The sequence below is a fragment of the Dreissena polymorpha genome, chromosome 9 (genome assembly GCF_020536995.1).
Source record: "Dreissena polymorpha isolate Duluth1 chromosome 9, UMN_Dpol_1.0, whole genome shotgun sequence".
Lineage (NCBI taxonomy): Eukaryota > Metazoa > Mollusca > Bivalvia > Myida > Dreissenidae > Dreissena > Dreissena polymorpha.
In genome coordinates this window covers 82,160,886-82,178,201 of record NC_068363.1, presented here as the reverse complement: position 1 = coordinate 82,178,201, position 17,316 = coordinate 82,160,886, and the positions used below count along the sequence as shown (strand labels likewise).

The 17,316-nt window shown below is 35.1% G+C and overlaps 1 protein-coding gene across 1 annotated transcript; it reads left to right on the top strand.

Moving 5' to 3' along the window:
• The first annotated feature begins 8,986 nt into the window (after positions 1–8,986).
• On the top strand, positions 8,987–15,922 carry LOC127843987 (uncharacterized). The gene is made up of 2 exons (XM_052373937.1): positions 8,987–9,445; positions 13,357–15,922. Exon 2 carries the CDS (start codon positions 14,096–14,098, stop codon positions 15,842–15,844), a length of 1,749 nt encoding a protein of 582 aa, XP_052229897.1. The 5' UTR covers positions 8,987–9,445; positions 13,357–14,095; the 3' UTR covers positions 15,845–15,922.
• The last annotated feature ends 1,394 nt before the right edge of the window (positions 15,923–17,316 follow it).

The following is a 17,316-nucleotide window of genomic DNA, read 5'->3' as shown; positions in this document are numbered from 1 at the left end:
TGCCGAAGTAATTACCGATGTCGGGCCGATATTGAAATAAATATCGGGCCGATATCGGACCTATTTGAAATGTTTGCTGCGCTCTTGTTTAGTCAATAAATTGGTAATAAGACCGAAATAAACATTAAAACTCTTAAAATATAGTGCAAATACATCATATTTAGCACCAAATAGATGTATATACACAAATCAAATTTCCTAGTTATAAAAATACGAAGTAGTTATAAGCATAGCTAGAGTAAACGTGATCGGAAGACTTAATACTGACAAATCCACAAAACAAAACAATAAATTAGCCGTATTCTTTCTGATAGTAAGAATTAAATAAATTATATTTCAACAATAATAAAAATGTATTAATTTCATTATAATTGTAAGTGGTGTGGATAGTGTTATTTTTCATCAGCGATCGATAGTGTCAGATGTGCATTTAATATAAAACAAAGCCCTAAAAAGCGTAATACATTACAATTTTTAAATATTGTGGTGATTTTCTTTAACATTAAATGACAATATTAACACAATTTAGCATACAAACGGAAAAACCCTGCATATTATGCAAATTGAACTGTCTTTGCATGTATATTGAAATCTCTTTACTAGTAATAGGGAGTGATAAAAAATATCGCATTTTATGATGAATGCATATATTAGATTTATTTAACGCAATTATGTTTTACCCTATTGTGATTGCTTTTGTTCATGATGGTGTTTCTTACACTGCAGTAATAATGTACATGCTTTACACGTAATAGCTGAGTTTACTTAATTTTGCCGGTACCCGTTAAATACCTTACAAGTTGCGTAGCAGTAAATATGCACAATATTGTAAATGTATAGTTATTAAACTATGTATTATTATGATTAAAATGCCTAATATATATATAGCTCCTGTTAATCCGTTTCCGACAAATGTCTTCATTTTTTAAATGTTAAAATATTTTATTGAAGCAACTGTTCAGTATTTTAGCTTTAAAATTTGACTTAAATGACTGCTCAATGTGCCAAGAGATGACATGGAGGTATCGTAACTTGTGTTTAATTACAAGACACTCGTCTGCCACATGTGGTTTATTCAGGGACCCCAGTTTAGGTCCCTGGGTTTTACTTTATGACACCATGTTTTCTTTGTAATTGTCTGGACAGTATCATAACGAGATAATCGGTTTGTGATGAACAGAGGTGCAATTAAACACCGGGATATAAAAGCCGCAACTAAAAGTGTCAAAATTAGTGTGAACAATTAAATAAAACAATTACATTAGTCAAGGGAATTAATTTAATGTGTAACAAGGTAAGTTTTTTCAGACATAAAGGTTAAAATCAGTTACCCTGTGTTGCGTACAGATAATAGACCTATTGGTTGGTTGTTTTTATCCTTATTTGTTTTCGTTCATTAAATTTAATTTATTCTGAAAGAATTTCAATTTCTGAGATTTTTTTAAAACTAAAAATGGTCGCGAAGAAGTGCCAAATAGAGACATTTTTGTGGTAACCACATATCGAGCTCTTAGATGTTTGTTCCACTCCCGAGTTCGTTAATTGTGAGTAAAAACGAAAAATAGCAACAATATAACCGTTCCAAAGATGCATTCCCTTGCATGCTAATGTTTTATATAGACATAATTAGTAAAATTATATTTGATATGTGCATGATTATCATTAAAAACGATTATGTTGTCAACCTTCTCTGTATGCGCTTATATGAATTCCACCTCTTTTTGCCAACCAGTGGGCGGAGTCTAAACTTTGCAGGTGCGCGTGACGTCACTCGTCAACTGGTCTATAAAAACTCCTAAACCTTTGCTGCTTCGGTCTCTAGTACTCCGCGAGGGACGTTTAACGGGGGTGCAGTGTATCGGTGATGTACACCGGGCACTTAAAAGAACCAGGGGCGCCTCTGGAATCGGGGCGCCCTCTGTATCCCGCTCGAACCCCCACTAACACCTCTTGGGGCGGAGAGCACAAAAACCACACACAAACTATAAGGAATTAACATTAATGCCAATAAGGATAATGCTAATCTAGAGATAATAGGAATACTGCAAAAACCATTTCGATAAAAGGCAAACCACAACATAATCCATTAAAAAAAAAAGCATCTAGTCACATTAAGGTCTCATTGGCCATCGTGCTATGATGTATAATATGCCCTTATTTTCTCCCCTGAAAGGTCACAGGGGCAGGTCGATACATCTGTAGTCGAGAAGACGCTGGACGACCTGTAAATAAATCTCAAATACACACACTGCTTCGGTCTCACAGGTCGGACCTCAAAGACCTCGAGAAGAGGTCGGTAGGACCTGTAAATAAACTCTGATACACACTGCTTCGGTCTTCTCTAAAGGGGGTGTAACCTAAAGACTTCGGGAAAATTTCATAGTCTTTATGATCTTAGGTCAACCAGTATTCCGTACCTACAACAATATCCGGTTTATGATTATCTAATAAGGCATATAATTCAGCTTTTTTATTTGCTATGGACTGAAAGTTTACACTTTCATTAGATTGTTCATTAGATGTTCATTAGATTTAAAGGATATACGTTCAGATATACAACGGCTATACGTTCAGATATACAAATGTTCAGTACATTTTCAGGCTTTATGTTCAGATATACAAATGCTCACTAGATCTACAGGCTTTACGTTCAGATATACAAATGTTAACTAGATCAAATGGCTTCACAATCAGATATACAAACGTGCACTAGATCTACAGGCTATACGTTCAGATATACAAATGTTCACAAGATCTACAGGCTATACGTTCAAAATTCAAATGCTCACCAGATCTACGGCTATACGTTTAGATATACATATGTTTACACAATATATACAGGATTTATGCTCAGATAAATGCTCAGTTGATCAACTGGCTATACGTTCAGATATACACTTGGAGACTTGTCTAACGCATCACTTAATCATATCAATGTAGCTCCCTTATTTTTTAACGGATTGTGTTGAAATTTGGGCCAAGAATAATTCAACACATATCTGATAATTCCTGAAAATTTAATTGTAATTAAAAAACAACAACATATAAAACTTAACTAATTAAAAACGTCACTTCAAAAGTTGAATTCGCAAACTCGTACAACGTAAAATAATAACAATGTGAAAAGTAAAACGCCTAAATTTACACGTCTTAATAACTGACCGGCCTGCAACATTCCCATTGAGCCGTTGCGCTCCTGATTATTCATTAGGCCATATTGTTTTTCCTTAATTAATGTTATGTTTTCTTGTTCCGAAATTCACCTAGAGTGATGAAATTGAAATTAAAATGGAATAACATTCACATTTGTATAACGCGTTTTACTACACTTGGTGACTTTTCTAACGAAACACTTTTAAAACTTACGTATCTCAGTAATGAGTAAATATTTGTATCTTAAATTGCATATGTGATTATTTGACTATATTATGTGCAAGCTAACGATAAAATCATTAATCAGTGGCGATCTGACGCTATAGCAAGTGGGAAAGGTAGCCTGCAAAATGCAAAGTGAGTAGTATAGAATGAAGAATCTCGCGGCCATTTTGTTAGGAGCCTTTAGGAGCAGGTCAAATTGATGTCAAGTCGGTCGAAGTCCAGGTGCAAGGGTGTGAGTTATTGGTTTTCACCTGGTGCCTGTTATGCATGTATCCGCTTAGGGGTATGGTAATAAATCCGTGTTTATTGTTGTCGGTGTAATGAGCGTGAATTCACCTGCGAGTTATGCGTGACTTTTGGTATTAGAAGCGATTCCATATTATCGAAGCGCACTCGATTTGGCGCTTTTTTTACGAACCCGATATAATTTTGAATGTATTTGAAAAGCGAGCGGTATTGAACCACAATATAGGCGCACAGAACGTTTTACATGATTTGGCGCTTTTTGTGTGTGCATTCTCTGTACACTAAAACGTACTTTAAGAGCGGTCATTTCCAATGCAATTTACACTACATGTATATTATAATTTTTAGTAGCCGAGTTACGATACTCTCACTTATGTTAAATATCAATTTGAATGTTCGAGTAAACTGTCATTAAAATTTGCTGTAGAAAGTTAAATACAATCAAAAACTTTAGGGACCTGTTGTTTTTAAAAGCATCGTTCAATGTTTACAGTTAGATAAAACATGTTGATTGGTTCGATCATGAGTGTATAATTGATCGAAATTAATACCTTCACGCTAAACAGTGTTTTAATTTGAATAAGCCTGATTTCAATGGCGTTTTGTCGACATGATAAACAACACATGAAAATACAGACCCATTAAATTTCAACGAAAAATTAAGGAACGTTGAAAAGTAAAAAGTAAACATGAATTTCGGATTCTTATTTTACTCGTTGATTGTGCTGCCTGTAATAGTATTTTAGGTTTTGAGATTTAGATAAACATGTTTAAGTGTTGATTTTTTTTATATATTGGTGTCGATTATGCGGCATTATTTAAACGAAAACACACGTTTGCCTGTTATTTTTGTTAATCTGCTTACATGTTTTGATATATGGCGCATATGTCGTAGAGAATTGTGGCTTAGCATGAAAAATCTGGTATGCACATTAAATTATTTAGAATAATTATAATATGCATAATAATTGTTAATCATGTGTTAAGTCATGTACATCCTATCTGAATAGAAAATTTATAATATTGGTCTCAAAAGAGGATGGTTATACCATTGATTACATTTCTCACAGTCTGTAGACAATTTTAAATTTTGTGAACAAAACACTTTCTGGAATAAATAGAGATTCCACAATACTAATTGTATTGTTATTTTCGAATGAGAAGGTAAATCACCATCACAGATACAAAACCAGTTAGATAAACATTACCTGTATTATAATTATTGGGGACTAAATGTGAACACTTTGAACACAAAGATTTTGTTTTTCGTAAATACGGTAAAATCCGATCAATATTATGGTCACAACATCGAAATGGTCCATAAGTTAAATTATCTTTACACTGCCATTAATAACCAAGTTACTTTCACTTTAAACCAATAGCATCTGCTCAGGAAAGCCCTAAAGGCTATATTTAATTTACTTTACGAATGTCAGCAGTAAGATTTGAAGCCGAAATTCGTTCAGTTGTTTTATTTTTTTGTTAAGTCTGTTTTATGTTATGCCTCTAAAATATTGGAGTTTTAATAAATTACAAAATATCAAACGCATTTGTTCAATTTTTGGCAAAAGATTGTTTCCTATTAAGGTAACAATATACAAACGTAATACTGCAATATATGTAGAGTTAGGCAGATAACCTTTATATGTACGAATATTTTAAATAGTGGTATAACATATAAATAAAAAATACCATAGTACAAGCTCTTAGCATTCAAACATAAGATGATTTTTTATAAAGGATGCAAAATAAAGGAATGATTAAAACTTTTAAAGTTCTGTATTGCCTTTTTAAAAATGAACTAGACATAAAGAATGATTTCTATGAAAGGAAACATATCCTGAAGCAATAAAGATAAACACAATTGATAATTAGCGGGTTAGTCCTTAAGCTTGTAACAATGGCTCTCAGTTTTAATTGTTTACCGGTCCCATTACAGCTTACAAAGTTGATTGCTATGTTTGTATTAACTTATGAATACTGTTTTGAATTTATTCAATATGTGTTGATTGTTCTGCTCTTAAGCTATAAGTAAAATGCATATACATACTAGATTAAAACAGAATTGATGCAGTATATAAACACGCAAGAGGAAAATTATTTTTGTTTATTGTTAAAAACTATTTTTATTCAGATATTTACGTTCATATTCATAGTTATTGATATAAATTTAAAGCTGTGATATCCGATTAAATTTCAAGGCTGTACACACAATTGGTCATTAGCGGGTTTCGTTTACTATATGACGCTGTTCAGATAAAGGGCGCAGTTTTATACCAAAATATTGAATTTCTGATGTTATCTTAACAATAAATAGAATCCATTGTTTCAAATATCGAAAACAATCCACGAGGGTAATCGATTTCCCAATGTTATTTTACCAGCTGCAGGAGATTTCTTGCTAAAACTAGGTCCTGCTACAATACACGTAGCTTGACTTTCAAACGGTAAAAGTGATCTGATGTGAACAGTTATACAACTTTATAATCAATGATCGTATAACAAAACAACAAAGAATTTTATTTATGTACTTTATTGTTTTTTTTTTACACATACACACACACAAACACGCACACACACACGCACGCACACACACACACGCACACACACACATTTAAGTAAATATACAACTACAAAGTTAAGTTGATACGAAATGTCTATGAAACAACACCATTATACATATTTACATATGATTTTAAAACGCTGAACAATGATAAATATTGAATATAAACATTGAAAACATCATATTTTAAATCATTATTCTATGATTATATCGCGTTCTTTGCTGATTTAAAAAAAGCCTGGTGATTCGCTATATACAATTCAACTGAGGGTTTCAGTAAAAGCTTGTTTAAACTAAACATAGAGTCTTACATTGTCCTGTTTTCATAAGCGATAAAAATAATGCATTTTCTGAAAATATTGGTTCTATTTGAAAGGAAAATAAGGTGGATGTATTTGCGAAGTCCTCTCTACTGATATCAACACCTTCACTTTTGCTCCACGTACCATTTGCTGTATAATACAAACATAGGCATACATGTTTGATCTTAATTTCTAATATTTAGAATACTTTACAGTTACCCAATTGAACCTTTTATTGGTCTGTATTTCAAAGTGTGAATTGTCAAAGATGTCACTTTATTTAATATCCACCCAGAGCCATCTTTCATGTATTTTTCGAACATCTTAAATATTTTATGATAGGCTTCATTTATGTTCTCATTCAATGTTTCTTCATGTAATGTTGTAAAGGTTATACTCCTAAAATGCGGATGTTGTTGAACTTGTTCTCCATCTATTGTATTTTTTACCAGATCCACCTGAACCGAAAGATACCATTTTATAGCTTGTTGATTTAATCGAGCATTCAAAAAATTAATAACATCCTGTTTTGTATTTGCAAAAAATGTTAATAAGTCATATTTTTCTTCATGGTGTGGGTATAACGTTCTGTCTTGAATGCATCCATTGAACGCATTTTTCATGGAATAAGAATGCTCGCTTTTTAAATTTTCTGTACGTCGCATAACTGTGGTCTACATGGACGTTTGCTCCGCTAGATGTATCTTTGATTGGTGATGATAGCACGTTTCCAGACGATGCTGTTGCTGATGGCACGTTTCCAGACGATGCTGATGATGATGACGCTTTTTCAGACGATATTAAAGGTAAATTTTTATGCTTGTGTTTTCTCTTTTTGTTATGTTGTAACAGGTTGTATTTTCTGTTTGTTTTAAAGTCACATTGATCGCAGTTAAAAGTCGTGTCATGTGATAACACATGTCGAACTAAATTCCGCTTTTCGGTAAACGAGTGATTACATTGCTGACATATGTATTCTTGTTGTTTATGCTCATTCGTCTCATCATTTAAATCCAGTTTCCTTTTCAAAGAGCGAAGCAGTAGCATCATAATTCATTAGCGTTCAAATTAACGCGATAAAGGATTATAGTTGCATGTAATAATGGTTTTATTTTGCAATGTAACTTCGCTTGCAGAAAATAATGCTTGTAAAAGCATGTTCACGGGACCTACTTTCTTGCTGGTAATGTTAGTTCCATCCGGTTTACATACTCTAAGTTTTACATGTAGTTGGGTTCCTTTTAAGTCTTAATAGTCCATAGAATTTTGTCCACTGATTCGAAACTCAATCGAAGTATTTTCCGACACTTGCGAGGATGTTCGTACCTCTTGATAGTAAACATTATCCACAGCAACTTGGGTTGGCGGTAAATCAAATAATTGCAAACTCTCTGGTATCCCCTCACTAAAGATGTTTGATGATAAATACGACATATTTATCTATCAAAAATATCACCGATAATAGATGATTGCAATCCTTTTCTTAACGTTTTCTGTTTAGATGATATAGATTCAAGTCTTTTTTTCGCGCGATTTTGTAATTTTATAACGTTTTTGTTTGATTTTGTAACGCCTTTGCTATTCTTCTTACATTTACTCTTTTATTAAATATTTCGGCCAAAGGCCTTCTTCAGTAAACGATTATTATGACAACTTTACATAGCGTTTTCTTCTGTCGATCATAACGTTACCCGACGTGAACGTGACGTTACGCGCCAATATTCGGAAGTCGCTACATATTATGTGTTATACGCTGTGTATATATTATTATATAGATATTATACACATATACCCACATATACGCATATACACACATATATATACACATACACATACATAGATACATATACATATATACACATATATATATAAACACACTTATACATATACTCACATACATATACACATACATACATACATACATACACACATACATACATACATACACATATATATATATATATATATATATATATATATATATATATATATATATATATATATATATATATATATATATATATATATATATATATATACAGATATACATGTTCACAATATACATATACATAACATATATAATGTCTATAAAATAAACATAAATATTATTATTTATTATAAGCATTATATGCTGTCTATTAATGTTGCCGACTGGAACACACTGTCTTTTACATTACATCCGAACGGTTTCATAGTTTTAAGTCTCTTTATCCACAACGCTTCTCTAATTACACGCTCTTGGCGTCCAGCGATATTTAGCGTCTCCAGGACCGAGAAGTACATATTGCCATCACAGTGGCTCGAATCGAAGTGGGTAGTGATGGGCTTTTCTTTATGCAGGCGGACGTCTCGCAAGTGTTCACTCATGCGCTCTCGGATTTGCCTCTCCGTCTCCCCAACATACACAACACATTCGCACTTGTTGCATCCTATACCGTATATCACGTTTCTCGTGCGACAAGTAACATTTTTATCAAACATATAGTAATGAAAAGAAGTCAATTGACATATGGTATGTTGAACGAACATTAGAGAACAAACTGCGTAAATTAAAAAAGATACAACAGCTAAAATCACAGATCAATAAAGACGAGGATGTCCAAACCTACAAGATAATTAGCATTGCAAAAGACGGTAATTGTTTTTACAGATGTTTAAGCTATTTCCTGTATGGATCTCAAATGTATCACGAATCATTGAGAGAAGACCTTACTCAATATATGTATAAGAACTCCCATAAGTACAACCATCTGGTAGACGGTGATATACACGTACACCTTAGCGCACAGAGATATACAAATGGAAGGTTATCGTCATGGGCAACGGAGGCCGAGCTAAAAGCCGCATCTGATCACCACCAAATTAGCATCCATGTTTCAACAGACCGTAAATTCACAGAGTGGTTGAAATTTGAAGATCAAATTGAGCCCTCAATTAATGTAGACCGCCCGCTGAGGTTACTTTTAGAAAAAAAGCCATTTCAGTGTACTAGAAGCTAGCGTCGACGGTAGACAGCATACATCCCATGATACTGATACTCACGTGTATGATTGGTTTGAAGGAAAGCCTACCGAACCTGTAATTTACTTGAAAAAACGGAACACTGCCAATGCAAATACAAATGTGAAACGACCCAGTGACACAAAAGCGTTCAAAGCAAAGCAGGTTAAGGAGAATAAACCCCAAATATCACCACAAGAATCGTTACCAAAAAAAGCCGATGGGACAGAATCTTCAGTGACTAACCTATCAAAACACGTACTCACCGACGCTGAACAAAATCTCCTTGAAAAGGGCCTAAATTCATCCCAAGTCGTAAGAATATTGATAAGGTGAAATTGCTAGCTGACCTTGGGGAGTGGGAACGCAGAATGCGATTACGGGAATACTTTACGGACACTGAAAGCAACCAAAATATGAAACAGGGAATACTCGATAAGTTCCGAGTTAAACCAAAAAGCACATTTACTCCAAACGCGGGAAGGGACCCAAGCCTCGACCTTTATGTTGAACTGGTAAAGAATGATATCATCTCAAATTTGAGGAAGACTGGCAAATTAAATCTAGACAAGAATGAAAACAAAGCATTTCATGAACTGTTACATAATGATTCAATTATCATCAGACCGGCAGACAAGGGATCTGGCATAGTAATACTAGACAAACAAGTTTACATAGAGTCACTGAAACACGAAATGAGTGAAGACAAGGCATACAGATCTACTGAAGGTGATGCAAGTAAACAAAGTATGAAGAATGTGAAGTCGCTCGTTAATAGACTTCACCGACAAGGCAGTATCTCTGGTGATATGAAACAGTATTTAATACCAAGGTATCCACAAGCGGGTAAACTCAAAGGAAATCCGAAGATACATAAAGCAGACGCACCTTTACGCACAATAGTGAGCGGGATAAATACAGCTACAGAGAAATTAGCCGAATTAGCCGAGCACGAATTAAATGAATATGTGGAGTCCTCGCCGAGTTACATTAGAGACACTACGGACTTTATTCAAAAACTAAAATAAGTCAAAGAACCACTGCCGGAAGACAATTGTCTACTATTTTGTTTTGACGTCAGGAAACTATATCCATCCATACCCAAAAGAGAAGGGTTAGAAGCTTGCAGGGAAGCATTGAACGCGCGCTCCAACCCACTAGTCACTTCAACTGATGATATGATTGACGTAATCACGACAGTTTTGGAAAACAACAATTTCAGTCTAAATGAAAACAACTACGTACAGACAGATGGAGTGGCGATCGGCTCAAAACTGGGAAAAAATTTTGCTTGTAGCTATATGCGGAAGTGGGACGAGAAACTCATGACAGCTTATAGAGTACCGGCATTTTATAAGAGGTTTATAGATGATGGCTTTGGAATATGGATAGGTACCGCGCCTGAACTTGAGGTTTTTACCATACATGCCAACTCAATACACGAAAATATTCAAGTAGACCTTCGGTATAGTCCGCACAGTATCGTTTTTCTAGATACAACCGTACGGATGCGAAATGGTCATATCTACACAGATCTATATGTAAAGCCCACGGACAAACAGCTCTACATACGCAAAGACTCATGCCACCCCCCTAGCAGTAAAAGATCTTTAGCGTATGGACTTGGATTGCGGATACGAAGAATTTGTGAGCAGGAAGGTGATTACAACAAACATAGAAATGACCTAAAACTGCAATTAAGAAGACGCGGGTACAGCGGGAAATTCGTAGAAGGCCAGTTACAGAAGGTAGATGCACTTTCGCGCACAGACTTACTGGATAAATCAAAAAAACAAACGCAAAACGACAGAGTTCCTCTTGTAGTCACGTTTTCCAGTCTTCTTCCCGACGTACACAGCATTGTACACAAACATTTAAACGTGCTATATAAATCAGACAGGATGCGCGAAGTCTTCAGTAAACCGCCTTTAGTAGCATACCGTAGGGACAGAAACCTCTGTGATACACTGGTACACAAGAAGACAAGCAAGGCTACCTTCATCACACACATATGTGAGACAAACTGCACGTGCTGTAACAAACTGACAACAAGTGACATTCAAGACACAGACGGCAAAATTACTTACAGCACGTGCAAAAATGTTACTTGTCGCACGAGAAACGTGATATACGGTATAGGATGCAACAAGTGCGAATGTGTTGTGTATATTGGGGAGACGGAGAGGCAAATCCGAGAGCGCATGAGTGAACACTTGCGAGACGTCCGCCTGCATAAAGAAAAGCCCATCACTACCCACTTCGATTCGAGCCACTGCGATGGCAATATGTACTTCTCGGTCCTGGAGACGCTAAATATCGCTGGACGCCAAGAGCGTGTAATTAGAGAAGCGTTGTGGATAAAGAGACTTAAAACTATGAAACCGTTCGGATGTAATGTAAAAGACAGTGTGTTCCAGTCGGCAACATTAATAGACAGCATATAATGCTTATAATAAATAATAATATTTATGTTTATTTTATAGACATGATATATGTTATGTATATGTATATTGTGAACATGTATATCTGTATGTGTATATATATATATATATATATATATATATATATATATATATATATATATATATATATATATATATATATATATATATGTGTGTGTGTATGTATATGTGTATGTATGTATGTATGTGTGTATGTATGTATGTATGTATGTATGTGTATATGTATGTGAGTATATGTATAAGTGTGTTTATATATATATATGTGTATATATGTATATGTATCTATGTATGTGTATGTGTATATATATGTGTGTATATGCGTATATGTGGGTATATGTGTATAATATCTATATAATAATATATACACAGCGTATAACACATAATATGTAGCGACTTCCGAATATTGGCGCGTAACGTCACGTTCACGTCGGGTAACGTTACGTCATTTGTTTGTATTTTTGTATTTACTTCCGTTATGATCGACAGAAGAAAACGCTATGTAAAGTTGTCATAATAATCGTTTACTGAAGAAGGCCTTTGGCCGAAATATTTAATAAGAGAGTAAATGTGTGAAGTTTTAATAATTTCCTCCCTCTGGAGATCCAATACATAGAGTATTTATTACAACACTCCTACGATAAATGGATTATACAGACGTCGATACGTTTTCTCTGAAGAGATTGATGGACAAACAAGCTCGTTACAGAGGTCATCTCGAGTTCCTGGACACGTGCACACATATGAACATTATCCCGAAAGGGTTCCAGTTAAAGTGGGAGTTACAGATGGAAGCTGGAGATGAAGATTTCGAGAAATGCCGCAAAATAAAGATTGATGCCGCGAATCAGTTGATGGGAGTCACAAGAGACGCGTGCTTGAAAAAGTTAAACGAACTTGAGGGTGAGATCAATCATTTTTATTCTATGCTAGATAGTAATGAAAAGAAGTCAATTGACATATGGTATGTTGAACGAACATTAGAGAACAAACTGCGTAAATTAAAAAAGATACAACAGCTAAAATCACAGATCAATAAAGACGAGGATGTCCAAACCTACAAGATAATTAGCATTGCAAAAGACGGTAATTGTTTTTACAGATGTTTAAGCTATTTCCTGTATGGATCTCAAATGTATCACGAATCGTTGAGAGAAGACCTTACTCAATATATGTATAAGAACTCCCATAAGTACAACCATCTGGTAGACGGTGATATACACGTACACCTTAGCGCACAGAGATATACAAATGGAAGGTTATCGTCATGGGCAACGGAGGCCGAGCTAAAAGCCGCATCTGATCACCACCAAATTAGCATCCATGTTTCAACAGACCGTTAATTCACAGAGTGGTTGAAATTTGAAGGTCAAATTGAGCCCTCAATTAATGTAGACCGCCCGCTGAGGTTACTTTTAGAAAAAAGCCATTTCAGTGTACTAGAAGCTAGCGTCGACGGTAGACAGCATACAACCCATGATACTGATACTCACGTGTATGATTGGTTTGAAGGAAAGCCTACCGAACCTGTAATTTACTTGAAAAAACGGAACACTGCCAATGCAAATACAAATGTGAAACGACCCAGTGACACAAAAGCGTTCAAAGCAAAGCAGGTTAAGGAGAATAAACCCCAAATATCACCACAAGAATCGTTACCAAAAAAATCCGATGGGACAGAATCTTCAGTGACTAACCTATCAAAACACGTACTCACCGACGCTGAACAAAATCTCCTTGAAAAGGGCCTTAAATTCATCCCAAGTCGTAAGAATATTGATAAGGTGAAATTGCTAGCTGACCTTGGGGAGTGGGAACGCAGAATGCGATTACGGGAATACTTTACGGACACTGAAAGCAACCAAAATATGAAACAGGGAATACTCGATAAGTTCCGAGTTAAACCAAAAAGCACATTTACTCCAAACGCGGGAAGGGACCCAAGCCTCGACCTTTATGTTGAACTGGTAAAGAATGATATCATCTCAAATTTGAGGTAGACTGGCAAATTAAATCTAGACAAGAATGAAAACAAAGCATTTCATGAACTGTTACATAATGATTCAATTATCATCAGACCGGCAGACAAGGGATCTGGCATAGTAATACTAGACAAACAAGTTTACATAGAGTCACTGAAACACGAAATGAGTGAAGACAAGGCATACAGATCTACTGAAGGTGATGCAAGTAAACAAAGTATGAAGAATGTGAAGTCGCTCGTTAATAGACTTCACCGACAAGGCAGTATCTCTGGTGATATGAAACAGTATTTAATACCAAGGTACCCACAAGCGGGTAAACTCAAAGGAAATCCGAAGATACATAAAGCAGACGCACCTTTACGCACAATAGTGAGCGGGATAAATACAGCTACCGAGAAATTAGCCGAATTAGCCGAGCACGAATTAAATGAATATGTGGAGTCCTCGCCGAGTTACATTAGAGACACTACGGACTTTATTCAAAAACTAAAAGAAGTCAAAGAACCACTGCCGGAAGACAATTGTCTACTATTTTGTTTTGACGTCAGGAAACTATATCCATCCATACCCAAAAGAGAAGGGTTAGAAGCTTGCAGGGAAGCATTGAACGCGCGCTCCAACCCACTAGTCACTTCAACTGATGATATGATTGACGTAATCACGACAGTTTTGGAAAACAACAATTTCAGTCTAAACGAAAACAACTACGTACAGACAGATGGAGTGGCGATCGGCTCAAAACTGGGAAAAAATTTTGCTTGTAGCTATATGCGGAAGTGGGACGAGAAACTCATGACAGCTTATAGAGTACCGGCATTTTATAAGAGGTTTATAGATGATGGCTTTGGAATATGGATAGGTACCGCGCCTGAACTTGAGGCTTTTACCATACATGCCAACTCAATACACGAAAATATTCAAGTAGACCTTCGGTTTAGTCCGCACAGTATCGTTTTTCTAGATACAACCGTACGGATGCGAAATGGTCATATCTACACAGATCTATATGTAAAGCCCACGGACAAACAGCTCTACATACGCAAAGACTCATGCCACCCCCCTAGCAGTAAAAGATCTTTAGCGTATGGACTTGGATTGCGGATACGAAGAATTTGTGAGCAGGAAGGTGATTACAACAAACATAGAAATGACCTAAAACTGCAATTAAGAAGACGCGGGTACAGCGGGAAATTCGTAGAAGGCCAGTTACAGAAGGTAGATGCACTGTCGCGCACAGACTTACTGGAAAAATCAAAAAAACAAACGCAAAACGACAGAGTTCCTCTTGTAGTCACGTTTTCCAGTCTTCTTCCCGACGTACACAGCATTGTACACAAACATTTAAACGTGCTATATAAATCAGACAGGATGCGCGAAGTCTTCAGTAAACCGCCTTTAGTAGCATACCGTAGGGACAGAAACCTCTGTGATACACTGGTACACAAGAAGACAAGCAAGGCTACCTTCATCACACACATATGTGAGACAAACTGCACGTGCTGTAACAAACTGACAACAAGTGACATTCAAGACACAGACGGCAAAATTACTTACAGCACGTGCAAAAATGTTACTTGTCGCACGAGAAACGTGATATACGGTATAGGATGCAACAAGTGCGAATGTGTTGTGTATATTGGGGAGACGGAGAGGCAAATCCGAGAGCGCATGAGTGAACACTTGCGAGACGTCCGCCTGCATAAAGAAAAGCCCATCACTACCCACTTCGATTCGAGCCACTGCGATGGCAATATGTACTTCTCGGTCCTGGAGACGCTAAATATCGCTGGACGCCAAGAGCGTGTAATTAGAGAAGCGTTGTGGATAAAGAGACTTAAAACTATGAAACCGTTCGGATGTAATGTAAAAGACAGTGTGTTCCAGTCGGCAACATTAATAGACAGCATATAATGCTTATAATAAATAATAATATTTATGTTTATTTTATAGACATTATATATGTTATGTATATGTATATTGTGAACATGTATATCTGTATGTGTATATATATATATATATATATATATATATAAATACTATCGTCACCTTAGGGCGAAGTGCGCAAAAACACAGCACTTTGGCGATGTTTTTTAACTTCTTTAAACTTAGTTTATATTTAATAACAATCTCATAATTAAATAATTTAAGAGAAAAACATTGTAAAACTATGAAAAAATATTTTAAATTTTGCACAATTATATGTTAAATTTCTAAATTTTCATTTTCGACTTAATTCTATTTCTACCTAATGCCAAAAAACCCATATAGAAATTTCACTTTATCTCTTCAATGCACTTGGGAGAAGGGAACTTAATACCGAAAACATACTAATTTACGCTCTACTTCTCTAAGACTGTTGATAAATTTAGCAAAAATAAATATTTAAATAATAAATAATAAATAAAAATATATTCTGCCGATACACGTCTGTAAACGTAACAGCATAATTTTATTATGCGTTTATGATAATTTTCTTACAATTTAATAATATATTTAATATTTATAATATTTATGTATTATCCGCGTGCTGATTTTTCTCTGATCTAAAAATAGAACACATACACTAAGTAAATGTTAGGAATTAGGGTGCACTCAGATATATACGTTTATTTTTTAGATTCAATTGCTCTGTTCGATCGCGACCTCGGCGATGCATTAAATTTATCCAAGTATTGTGTGCTTTTTGTTGGTTACTTCAGACGTTTGTGGAACATTCAAGATCTTACATTTATTTCGACTCACCTATGGTCGGTGTTGTGCTAAACCGTTACGACATTGCTTTGCACGAATGAATCAGTGTACGCCTTTTACTTCTGCTTTATTATTTGTTTACAGTTTAGTGCTTGCATTTATTGCGCCAAATTTACCTCACATTTACTTATCACGTGATGCTTCGAATAGCCAATTACCTTTATGGTTAATATTCTTATCAATGTAAGTGTAATTACAAATATTATATAAATTCTAATTTTGATAACTGAATTAGTTCTTTGGTGGATTTTGATTAGCGTCTCTATAATGATGGCCAGCTAATGGTTAAAACAAAAACAAAACGAAACAACGTAAAAAACGACATTGAATAAAAGTGTGGTCATCTGCTATGAACGTTCATTAAATACATAGCATTGCGAATTTAAAACTATTTGAGAGATCCCGAACCTCACACTTAGCCCAGCGATATAAAACACACATAAGTGTGAATATTCTTTTGTAATACAAATTGAAAGGCAATAAAAGAGAGCATATAAATGATTTAATAACGGCTATATTAATCAATGGTTAGAAGAAACCACAGCAACAGAGTTATAGTTTTCTGAGGCACGATGCAATGAACGAAATAATAAGTATCAATTTTTCTTTTCGTTTGAACAAAAAAACACAAA